The sequence below is a fragment of the Lytechinus variegatus genome, chromosome 5 (assembly GCF_018143015.1).
Source record: "Lytechinus variegatus isolate NC3 chromosome 5, Lvar_3.0, whole genome shotgun sequence".
Classification (NCBI taxonomy): domain Eukaryota; kingdom Metazoa; phylum Echinodermata; class Echinoidea; order Temnopleuroida; family Toxopneustidae; genus Lytechinus; species Lytechinus variegatus.
Window position 1 is genome coordinate 34083722 of NC_054744.1, and position 14697 is coordinate 34098418.

At 33.7% G+C, this 14697-nt stretch overlaps 1 protein-coding gene across 3 annotated transcripts in view; it reads right to left on the bottom strand.

Moving 5' to 3' along the window:
- LOC121415980 (ras-specific guanine nucleotide-releasing factor 2-like) overlaps positions 1-14697 on the bottom strand; it is an 83143-nt gene that overhangs the window by 8136 nt on the left and 60310 nt on the right. Inside the window, exons 14-22 of one of the 3 annotated variants that reach the window (XM_041609396.1) lie at positions 13280-13365; positions 12540-12593; positions 9081-9332; positions 8295-8599; positions 6535-6750; positions 4848-5105; positions 3216-3316; positions 2696-2808; positions 689-859 (exon numbers count right to left, since the gene is read on the bottom strand). In XM_041609396.1, the coding sequence (XP_041465330.1) occupies positions 689-859; positions 2696-2808; positions 3216-3316; positions 4848-5105; positions 6535-6750; positions 8295-8599; positions 9081-9332; positions 12540-12593; positions 13280-13365 (1556 nt within the window). Of the gene's footprint in view, positions 1-688; positions 860-2695; positions 2809-3215; positions 3317-4787; positions 5106-6534; positions 6751-8294; positions 8600-9080; positions 9333-12539; positions 12594-13279; positions 13366-14697 lie in introns of all 3 variants that reach the window. The other 2 variants (XM_041609394.1, XM_041609395.1) reach the window with 2 other exon arrangements.

A 14697-nucleotide genomic window follows, 5' to 3' on the forward strand; every position in this document is an offset into this window, starting at 1 on the left:
GTATTGCGATTTTACTATTCAATGGTAAGTTCAAGGGTTTCCAATACCCTTTTTAGACAGGCTAAAATTTCCTTAACCCTGTACTATTGGTGGGGCTAAATGGCAATTTAGCCCCACCTATAGTATGGGGTTAAGCTTAGCCCACTTTCGTTTTACACAGCGTTTTTGCAAAGTGGGCTAACCCCACCTATAGTACGGGATTATTTGGCCCTGCAAAAAAGCAGGGTTATCCCACCAATTGCGGTGCTAAGAGCAATAGTACGGGGTTAAGGTCGCATGTGTAAAACGAAAGTGGGCTAAGCTTAACCCCGTACTATTTGGCCCTACCTATAGTACGGGGTTAAGGAAATTGTAGCGTGTGCAAAAAGTGTACGAGTGAAGCATTTGTACTACGAATGATCGACAAAAACCACTAGTCAGGGGTTAGCGAGTTTCGTGTGTAAAAAGCAAGCAATCCTTATCCGGGGTTAGCAATAACAATTTGGCATGTGTGAAAAGGAAAGAAAATAGTACGGGGTTAAGTAAAGTACGGGGTTAGCGATAGTCCGGGGTTAAGAAAATCCTGTGTAAAAAGGGCACAAGGTAGTTTAAAGTTGAAAAAAATGTGTAGATCTAGTTATATAAAATGCCATAGATAAAGGTCTTTAACATTTCTCAGTTGGAATAAATACAGTTTTGATTTGTTTACCAATATGGGATAGCCCTGAGTAGTTTATGTTCTAGGTAGGTGAGTTGTTCTGCTAGCTCTAATGCTGACATTCGATCAAAGGTATCTTCTGGTAATGGTTGATCAGGAACCAGTGCAGCTAGCTCCGCTTCACCTTGAAGCCGGATGTTTGCATGATCCTGAATAATTTGCCTGTTATCAAGGAGAGTTAAAATAGGCGATCTGTGATGTGATATATCAGTGACATATAAGACCAGCCACCCCCAAAACCAACAATAAGTCGCACAAAATTCATTTTGAGATTTTAATCTAGTTTGAAAAGCCACAGCCATATCTTTAAAATGATGTATAATTTGTCTATATTGATCAACAATAACCCACTGAAATACTTGATTGAATGAAGAAGAAACAAAGCATTTCTAAGCTTCAGAAAATAAGGAGAAACCAACGTTTGAGGATTGTGTTCACTCAATCATGAGATGTGCACACTGCAATTTCAATGAACTTCCAAGCAGTCTACCAAAACTTGTGTCAAACAAACTCTTGTATCTTGTCTTCTAGTTGAGTTTACGATTTGAAAATTTTACAGCATAAAGAAGAACAAATAATCCTTCAGATAAATTAATTTTTAAATTTTGTTTTTTTGAAAAGCAATTTACTATTTTGGCTATGAACAGAGAACCTTCACTGGCGACTTATTGGTGGTTTGGGGGTGGCTGGTCACATAGGACAGTAAATTACAAAATTTGACACCTGTTTCCATTTGGGTTCATCCAGTGTAGGAATCAATCATTCTTTTAAGGGGCTTTTTTTTCCACATTTGGGCAACTGCAGGATTTTCTTGGCTATCAATTAATATCTAGAGCTAATTTTTGTGCAACAAGCAATTATGCTGTAGAAGCATTTCTCATTATTCTGCTGTATGTACAAAGCTGATTTTCTAAAAATTTAGGAATATCTCTTGTTATGGATCTTGAGGCAAATGTATAAAAGACGGTCACCCTACAGCATTCAATTTTGGGAAACATATGACCGAGTTGAGTGAAAACTAATTTCCAGTTATAGAGGGGCAATTCCATAAAATGGCCAACCTTTTTGTACGTCCGACCCCCATTTTTCTCAAGTCTTACTTCACTTCAAATTACAGGCTGTCGAAAGAACAAGAAATCAGAAACAGAAAAGTTCATGAAGGTCCTGCACATAGGGGGTCGGACGTACATATTTTATGGAATTACCCAGAGTACATACACTTTGTATAATATTATGGCTAGATGAACAGTTTATGAGTCAAATTTTCATTAAAGTTTCCGATCTATCCACATCCACTTTGTTTACTTTTTATTTGGTCTCATCCCACATTGTCTGATCCTAGTTCTTCTAAGACCACTTTGTCTACTATTAATGGCATTTTAGCCCATTAACCATTTTGCCTAATTTCAAGTAAGGCTACAACCGTCTATGTAATACAATATACGGTACGCAATATATGTCATATAGCATAGATGAACCTTTTATGAATCATATTAAAAGAATAAACCCAATTACTAATTTCGATCACAGAAATGTGATTGATAGATCAATTCTTAACATGGCACATAACTTTATATTCTCTGGTACAGGAACCAAGTCAGCAGCTAAGTTTGTAATTGATTTCAAAACCTGTAACTGAATCGATTTCAAATTTGTGCGACATCTTTTGCTATCTTATACTAATATGAATAATATTAATATGCAACATTCATATAGATCATAAACACAATATTTATGTGCATCGCATACTATGACCCTGCCTTAAGCCTATCCTGATCAGGTGCTTGAGCATTCAAGGAATTCCTTCCTAGTCGGTACCTGGGTGGAAGGTGGCAAATATATGCATTGCCAAAGAAAGAGAGTGCTACAGTAGCATTTGAACCCCAGACCTTTAGGTTCAAAGTCCAGAGACTTCTCCACTAAGGCAAAACACCTCTGCTTGAGTAATATACATGATTGTTTTGGGTTTGAAAGATTGGGAGTTGATGCTATATTTACCGTTGAATGGTGCTAGCTGCTCTGTGCTCTGATGGGAGGAGGTTGGGATTGGTTGCTACTTCTTCCAAGAATTCTAAGACTCGATTGCGTAGGCCTTCATCATATTCAAAATTCTGATGGATAAAAACGTACTTTGGTTTGTGCACTGTGTCTATCATCTAACTACAGTGACCTCTGGAGACAAGGTTTGACTGTATATACATGATATTTTATTCATTTGATAATAATCCATGACTCTTTTAATATGTGATGTGAAATTGTGACATATACATATATAGCAACAAATACAGTGAATGTGAAATCAACAGATGATTCAAAACATTATCGAGTGTAAAGACTCGCATTTCTTTCTTTCATTATGTACAAGTAAAAACGTACAAATATTGTTCCTTTGAATATAAATATACAAATATATGAAACACTAAGATCATCTATAATAACTTTAAATGAATGACAGAAAAAAAGGTGTAAAAAAGCCTCAAAGTCTTGAAAAAGGGTGTTTAATTGTGATGCTTCATACCTTAGAGAACTTAGATACCCAATGCCGGATGACATTAATGACTCTTACAGTAGCGGCTGAACTGATGACCTCTTTACTCAAACAACTCTGAAGTTTACCACCTGACAAAAAAAAAACATTTAAAAGGTGTTAAGATTAAATCTCTATTCATTTACGTCCAACTTCAATTTTAATAAAAGCCAGCAGACAGTTATTGAGTAATTCAATTTAGTTTTCTATTCTTTTCATTGTATTTTCTATCTTATGTGTAGGTATTTAAAAGCCATTGAAAGCTATTTTATTTGTATGAAGAATCTTGAATTGCAAATCTATCTGACAAAAAGAGATTTAAAAACATTTTAACAACGGTCTTGTTGTCTAATTCTAAAACCACCCAACTCTGATGCCCAAATTTCAAATTCAATTGTCATTGGTGTGATTAAAACTCCATCATAGAGCCATAACAAAAAGTGAAGCTGTGTATAATCTATAAAACTATGTATATGCAGATGATTTAGGTTTCCAATAATTGTTTTCATTTGATGAAGAGCATATATAAAACACAAGTCAGGTTGCTTGGGGCAATCACTGCTTTGATGTTATTCCAAAGTAGTATTTAGTTAAAATAAAGATAATGTTAAAATCTCAATCTTCTGCTTGCCTCGTTTCTCAAGTAACTTTTTTTAAAGTTAAATGAAAGGTTATGATCAGTAGTTAGTAAAAAAAAAAGAAAGAAATGTTATTTCCTTGTGTTTACTGTTTTCTTTATGCCATGAGACATGAGCATATTTATCCATTAATGTATTTCAGTATTCCTGAAAAATACATAAATGGTAAACCAAAAATTAGTATGACTAAATTACTAATCTACCCATTTAATACAGATGAAAACCACACTTTGTGATGTACTCTACAGTGGACAAGGAAGGTTTACTTTAAGACAATGAAGGGGATAATAATCAATTCTGATCTATATACAGATACACAACCTATAGGGGAACACATGATCATCAACGGGTTATAGGACAGACACATGATGAAAGGTAGAACAGGGTCCCATTTTACGGAGAGTTGTGATTGATCCGATCAACTACAACTATGGATGGCCATCAACATCAACATCTCAAAATGTAAATTTGTTCAAAATATTTTCTAGATATATTCATACATACATCGTTCTCTTGGAGATACAGTGTGATTCTCTGTTTACAAAGGATATTGTGCAAATTTCTGTCGAAAAAAAATTATGGTATGGATGGATTTTCATACATTTTAGATTGATTAGATCAATCATAATTCTTTGTAAGACAGGGCCCAGAAATAAAAAGGTATTTAGTAGTTACCACAGGAAATTGAAAAAATACTGCTTTTTATCTTTAATCAAATAAAAAGATTAAACATAATTAATTTTCTAAAAGAAGCAATTAGTCAAAATTTTACCAAAACAACTAGGACAGGTTTTAGGATGACTACATTTCACTTGTTAGATACATTACGCATTCAATGTACTCCACGATGATGATGTTAGCGGGGAACGTACACACTCTAGCTAGCCACCAGATGTTGGGTTACATTTAGATACCAAAACTTAACTGTTTATCCTCGTTTCATCAAATGTAAATTCCATATCGTAAAGAAATATTCCAAGCTTACGTCCATAACTTTTCTTTGCCCTCTTTCGACTGAGCATGTTGTTGGGAGCACCAAACTCCTTGGCGTTGGTGGCTCCAGCCGTGGCAGCAGCAAAGGCCACCGCAGCCGAAGAGCAGCTGGACCTGCGGGTGGACATACGGGAGGAAGTGACCACTACACCAGCTGACACGGTGGTGTTAGGGGGAGAGCTGCTAAACTGGAAGAAGTTATTGCCAACAGATGATCGGTGGGGTGATGTTGGAGGAATGGGGATGGGATCTAGGAAGAGAAGGGGAAGGTAAAATAGAAAGGGCTAGCCGTGGGTACCACTGCAAACATCTAGCATTCATTGTGCGTCTACTTTGAAGGGTTGGTTCACATAGCCAAATATGTTTGGTGCTCTGTTAACCTTGGATCTTTTCAACTAGGGTGTTGGATTAATGGGTTAGTGTGAATATGCAAGAAATATTTCTAAGCTTCTAAAATGATTAACCAATTTTTTCAAAGAAATTAGTTGTCAATCCTTTTCTTCAAAAGTTAGTATACATTTTAGAATAATAGTTGGCCTATAATAAATTACAATATTTGCTTAAAATTGCTTATCAAATATATATAAGACCAGAAATTCACAACTGGTTTAAAAAGATTGCACTTGCTTTCCTGGCTGATAACTGATAAAGGGTATTATCCATTCTTTGGTAAAAAGAGCGACTTTCAGCATAATAGTACCTTGAATACTCTAAGCAGAATCCATGCATGCAGTCACATTATTCATGTTACAATTAAATTCAGGATTGTTACAAAGCATTCACTTCACTCGATAATTAATATTGTATTTCTATCAAAACAATCTCTTACTCTCAGAGCAGGTGAAGACCAAAAACCTGTCTTGCTTCAGAATGGATGAGATCACTTTTTTGAGAATACAAATTTATTCTTATGTTAAAATGATAATGATAATAGCTATAACCAGCTCTCAAGGACGCATAATACTATATAAACAGTCTCTATGCATGTGGAAGATTTTTTTACTAGTAATTTGGTATACGGCCAATACTCGTGCTTCTTAAAAGGTATGTATTTTTAACAGAAATCTGAATCTGTTAAAGTCCGTTATTGATCTTGTATTATGAGGTAGATTGCTCTACAATCTTGGTTTTATTTTCCCAAAATCTCAATCACCAAAAGTCTTAAACAATGAAAGGAAGGTGATTTGGTTTGAGTTTGTTTTTTTAAGGTATGTTTAAGTATTGTTCAAACTAAATGTATATATCCTAGATACTTACTTTTTAATATTAAAGAAAATAGTTCTTTATATACTCAAATGAAAAACAGCATACTACATAATATTGAATAATAAAAAAGATTTGAGTATAAGCTAAATATTTGTTCATAAGATGAAGTTTCTCCTTTTTTTAGATTTACTTTTACTTTACCACAGATTACTTTTATTTTACCAAATATCACTTTTACTCTACCAAAGATTACTTTTACTTTACCAAATATCACTTTTACTCTACCAAAGATTACTTTTACTTTACCAAATATAACTTGCACTTTACCAAAGATTACTTTTCCTCTAGGAAAGATTTCTTTTACTTTAGCAAATAGTACACGCACTTTACTAAATATTAATTGTAGTTTACAAAAGATATCTTTTACTGTACCAAAAATAACTTTTACTTTACTATTTTACTGAAAACATTACCTGGTTTGGTTGCCTTGACTAAAGCAGCAATGTTAGGAGCTGAATGACTCATTGACAGCATCCTCTTGGGATGAAGACGTAGGGTTTCCAGTTGGTTAGGACTAGCAGGAGGAGTTAAGGTATGGAAGTAAGGCGGAGAGTCCGGAGGCGATACATGAGGATCGGCTATACTCATAACAACTGAACTATCTGTCTTGCTTTGACTCTCATCTGTGGCTGGTAGGTGGAGAAAAGGAAAAGACGATGAAAATAGTCTAATATTTCAGTCCATGAAATAAATATCATTAATGTCATATGTGAGGCAGAGCTGTATCCATCTTTAAGTTGGATAGATTTCTATAAGTTTTTTAACTCATTGGAGGGTGGAGGGTTTTACTACAACAAACATTTTCCATAGACTCAAGAGTGCATATATGCTGGCTTGGTTTCCAAAGGGTAAAAAAAAACATTTTGAAATTAAGTATTATACATGTACATAAGTAAAACAGATGGCTTAATGTGACAGTCATGAAGTTTATATTTCTTCTACCAACCACCTCACATTGAGTGTTTAATTTTTCATTACATGAATGTGTTGACAGTATTCTTTAACTAACAATTGTCTATTTACATTAGGTAGTACTAGGAAATGTGTTTTTAAACACTTTATGAATATTGAAAATTATTATTATTTATTCCTTGTTCTCTGAATGTATATAATTCTTGTATCATCTCCATCTGCCAAATAATGATGATGATAATAATACTAACAATAATAGAATCTAGTTTTAGCATGCAAAATATTAATAGGTGCCGCCATTTTGAGGAGAAAAGAAATATCTGTGAGGATGGTAAATCATGTTAACTCATGAAGGTACACGTCATAAAAGGGCAAATTCATATATTTTCCTTTAAAATCTTGCCATAATCATTTGGAAAAAGGTATACTATACAATTTTTTGCCAACTAAACAAAGGGGTAAGATATTAACAATATCTGCTTATTTAGGGAGGTAACAAAGACTTCTTTACAAAGCTGTTGTACCTCGAAGGGTTAACAAAGGACAAACCTTATGTTGCTCAAAAAAAGAGCATATTTTCAACTGGGTAACAGTCAGAGATCAATACATTACAAAATATAAAACAATAGCAATGTTCAACCAAATGTCTCCTTCACTTTTCCAGGTAATAAGCAAGCTGGTGGCTTTCATACTGCCAGAGTAATGTAAAATTGATGTTGTTCAGGATCTTTCTTTGCAATGCAAGTTGTCATCTGCAGTAGATATGGAGTTAGTCTTAATGTTTTAGAATGCTGACCAGCCTCACCTATTCATCAAGTAAATGAAAATGAATTCATACCCACACTTCATGAGGAGACTAAATCAACAAAAAGGACAAGTGCAATTCATTTTAGTAACTAGGAGTGAATTGTTTATTTTATGTTTTCTTTACTGAATAAACTTAAACTTTTATGGTATTATTTTTTCAATGATTTTAATTTAATCAAAGATCAACTATTAATATTGATGGTGTAGAGTACAGGTGTTTAGAAATAGTTCTCTATCGTTACTCACAGACAGTAACTTACATTCCTATCCTATTTTCAAACAATGATGATTCACACGTAATATTCACCAAGTAATGTTCTCATGTACATTAATCTTTGTCTTCTTTCTTTCTTTCATGGCACCTTTTGCAGTCTGCAGAGTGAATTTTACACATTATGGGTCACATCTATTATTATTGTTGGGATCAAACATTTATCATCCTTTGATGGATTACCTTTTTTGAAGCTTCTTCTGAATGGGTGTGTCCTGAGAGTAGTATTTGCTTCAAAGATTCTCCCCCCTCCCCCTCCTCCTCCTGCTCCTCCTCCGGCTCCATCAATCTCCATCTCCTCATGGTATGGTCTTGTCATGGTCACCTTGATGTTAGCTCCTGGATGGTTGTTAGAACTGGGCCGACGGTCGATGAATCCCCTCCGGGAGGGGCTGGCCGGTGGAGGACTGTTTTCATACTGATTGCTATGAGGGTGATGAGGGTCGCTCGCGTGGTGGCTAGGGGATGGCGGAGGGTGTGGGTTCACACTGTGTTTAAACAAAAGTTGAAAAAAAAATATACAAATATAATTTACACATTCAACATTTAAAAGAAATCTACAAAAGAAATTGGAAAATGAAATTTAAGAAATCAAATTTCCAAATGAATCGAGAAATGAAATTAATAAATGATATACATGTGAGCATCTAGAACTTTGTTTGTCAAAATATGCTATATTTATTAAAATATTTATGAATTAAAATAACACAAATATTCCTGCTTTCTATCTGTAGAAAGGGCCTTAGGAGTATTCTCATTAGCTATAATACATGCAACTAGATCGTTCATATTTAAGGGCAATATAATTTCTGAATTGTTTATGCTGTAGAAATCATATTCTACAATGCATTTAATTGGTAATGAATACTTCTCCAAAATATATTTCTTCTACATTGGAACTCCATTCTCTGTCCTTTCCAATTCACAATTACTGTTAATAGCTGTATAAAGAAATTATAATCTACTCACTTTAACTGACTCTCCACTGTGTCAGGATTCCTATAGACCCTCTCTAGTGTAGAGATAATGTTCTCCCAGTCTGTGAACACCCTGAAAGTTAGTAGGAAGGTATTGAGGAAGTCGATACTGAGGAAGCGTAGATCTGTCAACCTCTCCAGGAGTCTCTCAAGACTGGCGTAGCGGATCTGAGGAACCTTGCAGGAGTTGAGGATCTTACTGAAGCGGATGTCGTGGTCATCCTTGAACAGGCGAGTGTCCGATCTAGTCAAATATCACACAATCATTAGACATGGAGATTGTTAAAGGAGGAGCAAACTGGGCCCTGTAACACCAATATTATCAATCAATTGCTAAATGGACTGACCAATGAAGATCAATGTTACAAACGCATTTAGTTCAAAATACTGACCGGGAACCAATCAGAAGTGTTCTTTCATATTTGCTATTCTTTGCAAATGTTTGTGTTACAGAGCCCTGACCAACATTGTGTTTTGTCTCGCAGTGACTGTGTAGTATTAATGGCTATTATTAAAGTATACCTTTAGGATAATCATAGGTAAAGAAACTGAAAAAATAGCCTTTAATTCCATTTTATGCGGAGAAACTGAAATGTTCTTGTGAGGAAAATTATGTGTTCTGCTACTTGGTTACATGATTTTTTTGGTATGAATGTATTGAGTAATGAACTAGTGTGTTCTCATTTAAATGGGCCTATATTACAAGACTACTCCGCACAGAATGTTGCATTATGGGACATGAACATGGCAAGATATAAGTACTTGAGGACATGAGGAGGAGCTACTGAGGCTGCCTGTTTGTTTGCCCTATCAATTTTGGTGTTGATCATGGTGTTGGAAACAATATTGTCTTCAAATTCTACATTTGTAATGATATTATCAAAGTGGCTAAAACACCTGACATATATATAGTCAGGTTTCGCAGCAATTCAAGATCACAAATTACCTGATATGACAATAACCAATTTGAAAATGCTTGGAAAAAAATCTTTCTTCCCCCATCATCATTACATACAGCACATCTTACCCTCTTTACATTTCTTAGTATCTCATTGTATGAATTGTAATATCATCAGGAAAGCTTGAAGTATAGAATTACCTAAATCTCCCTATTAGTTAATTGGTCAAAAATCATCTCGTCCTGTTTGAGGATTAATTTTATGTTACGATTAAGGCAAATATTGATTGTTATAAGTCACTCCATGCAAGTTTAATGCTATATCAAAATTACAAACATGTAAATAATGTGTATATCAAAATGCTAGATATTTTACATACAGTGTGACATTGATATGAATGCGCATATAATTATGAAAGCTATGAAACTTATCCACTGATCGATGGTCAGAAACCTACACGTATTTTATAAATCAGTAAATCAGAGATATTTTCAAATACAGAGTTTGTTTGCAAAAGGGGTTAGATTACTTTTAGACCATTCCGAGATAATCATTTTTTTTTCATTCTTCCATATTGCAACATTCTTATGCTTAAACTTATCTTTAAAAAAAAAAAATTACCATTGTGGATCTAGCCCCTTTTGCAAACAAACTAAAATGGATCCAAGCCCTCTTGAGTAAAAAAGCAAATTTTCTTTGATTCTTTTTTCATATTTTGTCAATGGATATTTCAACTTTTCTTTGGTATAATCAGAGCAATTGAAAATCAATATATATTGAAAAACAAAATAATAAATAAAATTTTGTGAAAAATGGATCTAACCCCTTTTGCAAATGAGCTCTTCAAAAGAGTTTGTTTGCAAAAGGGGTTTGATTCACTTTAGGCTATTCCAAGCAAATCATTTTTCTTTATTTTCCCATATTGCAACTTTTTTATGGGAAACTAAATTGTCATGATACCCTTCCATGTGAACATAAAATTTGGTGTAAAAGAAATCTACCCGTCTTCATATATTTTGAAATATTTTTTTTCTCCAAAATTACTTTTGCGGATCTAACCTCTTTTGTAAACAAACTAAAATAGATCTAACCCATGGAAAAAAAGTGATTTTTCTTTGCCATTTTTGTTCACATTTTAATGGGAATTTCAACAACTCTTTGGTATCATCTCATAAAACTATTGTTTAGTTTAAATAATATCTATTTCATATTCTATATTTTCTTATGATTACAAAATATAGCATCATATTCAAGATGGTATTTCAATGTGTTTTTTTCTTCTTCAAAATTCACTGAATATTCTTACATGAATATGTCACCTTCCAGATCCCAACACCTTTTATTTCACAATTCATTTACATCAAGTACATAAGAACTTTATTACAGATAAACCATGCTTATATAAATAATGAATTTATACTACTTTTAAGAGTATTACAGAATAATAAAGACATATTGGAACATGCAATGCCTTCACTTAGAATCTATACAGAATATTTCTAGAAAAGAGTTCTTGAGTAGAAAAAAATTAGAGCCTCGCAAATCACCACCAGTGAAAGAATGCCAATTTGCGCATTAGCCAACAGGATGCATGCATTTTTGTTTGCTTCCTATACCATATAATTTCAAATATATTATGTTTTTCTTTTTTTTAAATATCAATTTATATCTTTCTATATATTTGACAGAGATCACCTTTACCTGAATATTCATTTCATTTCTTTCATTCATTTATTGCACAGCCATAAACACCAGCAAAAATTGTTGAATTACTGACATGGCTAAGAAATGAGATTTATCATACCGAGCAAAGAGGTTTAGACAAGCAAGTATAATGATAATTATGTATCAAGCGAATATAATATTATGTACTATATAAGCAAATGTAATTTTCATAATTATGTACTATATGAGCAAATATAATTATTGTAAATACGTACTATATAAGCAAATATAATTGTAAGTATATACTAAACATGTATAAGCATATACAATTATAATTAATTATATCATATTCATATGACATGTTCTAAACTACTAGTATTTGGCATTTTTTCTGAACTCGGGCTTAATGCTAACTCTGGCCTTGATTTGTGGTGTAGCTATGGATAGCCACTTGTGACTCAAATCTCTAACAATAGTTTAATTTGATGCTTAATTCATTCATAATTGATTATGAATGATAACTAAAGTAACATTCTCCATTATTTAAAATTGTAAAAAAAAAAAATGTATAAGTCTACAGTGGTAATAAAGTTTTTTTACATTTTCGCTTATCATGATTTTAGCACCGACCTAGACCATGGTCTAATTTAAACAAGACTTCTGAATACGGGCCCTTATGTTCAGCTGTTTAAAACATGCAAAGGCTAGAAAAAAAAATTTGCTTTAGGAAATTCCTAAATAAGCTTGAATATATGGTACAATCAGTAAGCACCCAAAGCCAACACCTTCAGGGAAGAGACACCCATAACCTAACACCGAAAGAATTATATACACCTTATATGTTCTATATAGCACATTACATAGATAGTAATTGGTTGGAGGAATACCTATATGGAGTAGCGCATAGGCAGCTAACCATGCTCGAACATACTTTCCACATACTGCCAAGTCGGGTAGCGGAAATAAATGAATTTAAATTATTAATATCATTCATCATTCTGAAATAATAAAAAGCGATATCTCCAGTCAGCTGCATTTCAAACAGATTCAATCAATTGCATAATTTATGGTTTCTGTAAGTCCATGACCGGGAATGCACAAAAAGTTCATTGTAAATGTAAATTCCTCTAATTATTAATAAATTTATACCCATGTTAATCTTTACCTGAACTTACCAATATTAACAAAAATTGATTTAAAAACATTCCATGAATAAACTTGATTTGAGATCCTTCAATCATAACAAAAAAATTGGTAGAATCTATCCGTAGCAATGTTTATGAAGTCTCACAAGAAATTTTTTGAAAAATATATTACAAGGAATAGATGATGACACACAATGTTCACATTAAAATAAATATTTGCACAATAGATGTTTGTTTCACAATCACAGTCAATGACCTTGACATTAGTGAACAGAGAAACAAGTAAACACTGTTAAATTTAATTTGTTTATTAACAAGAGGGAGAAAGAGTGGACAGAAATATAAATATCTGAAGATAATCAACCTTTCTCCATGATATCTATTTGTTGAATAAAAAAACTTTGGTGTAAAGAGAATTACAATTACACTGACTTTCTTAAGGTTTTTTTATCACTCAATCATTGAGTTTTATCTGTACTTACTTGATACACTGAGGGAGATGTACAGATGAGCCACTGTCCTCCATTGAGCTGTCAAGTAAGCCATTGTAATGTAAGTTGTCTATGCACTGCAAATAAAAGAAAAATCCCAAATTATATTAATTATCAATCTTTACCTCTTTGCTAGATCAAGATGGTTAGTAAACTGATGTAAATTCTTCTAATTCATCCAGTTGTATTTAATAGGAAGAAAATAAGCCCAAAAATAGACATATAACTCTCTTGCTGTGATGTTTTGCCTACTGCTTTTGGCGATTGATGAACCCGCTGTACAGTTGGACATTAAAGTTGTGGAGATTGAGCAGATTATGCGCACTACAAGGGACTCCTCTTCAGCTAAATTGCCATTTGCCAAAAGTAATCGCGGAAACGTCACAACAGTAAGGTAGTAGTATCAGTGATGGACTGGTGAAAGGAGAGTGGTATCAATATGGACATTGGTATAGGTTTAGTGGTGTCAATAAGGGCTCTCACATAAGGGTAGTGGTATCAATGGTGGACTGGTGTAAGGATAGTGGTATCAATATGAACATTGGTATAGGTTTAGTGGTGTCAATAAGGGCTCTCACATAAGGGTAGTGGTATCAATGGTGGACTGGTGTAAGGATAGTGGTATCAATATGGACATTGGTACAGGTTTAGTGGTATCAAAATAAGGGCTCTCGCATAAGTGTAGTGGTATATATGGACTGGTGTAAGGATAGTGGTATCAATATAGACATTGGTATAGGTTTAGTGGTGTCAATAAGGGCTCTCGCATAAGGGTAGTGGTATCAGTGGTGGACTGGTGAAAGGCTAGTAGTATCAATATGGACATTGGTATAGGTTTAGTGGTGTCAATAAGGGTGTTGTTACATATAAGAATAATTGTAGAAGAATTGTAAAAGCAATTACATTCATCTATTAGTTATTTCCCTTTAAGGTTAGCCAAGAATTGTAAAGAACATTCAAGAATGTCTTTTTATTATGCAGGCCTTGCCTATTTAAAGGCCAAGGAGTTTTATTGTTGAATAAGGAAAAGCCAAACAATAGAATTGTATTGGTAGTGGAAATGAATAGGCTTAGGTATTTTGTTTACACTGTTGATTTCAATGAGGTCATTCAAGAGTGTTCTGGATTTTGACTGCTCCTGAAAGGAGAAAGTTCTTTTGGAAGACAATTCTAGAAGCTTGTAGATTAGTCGAAATTTGAGAATGATCTAGAACACTTGTAATTAGTATAAAGCTGCAGATTTTTCAAGATGATCATCACATCATATTAGATCACACCATCACATCATATGAGAGCAGGAGATCACACCATCACATCATATGAGATCACTTCACCAGATCAGATCAGAGCAGTTTATGCATCAATGAACTGTTTGCAGTTATTTTGAGAAATTATCAGTTCTCATCGAG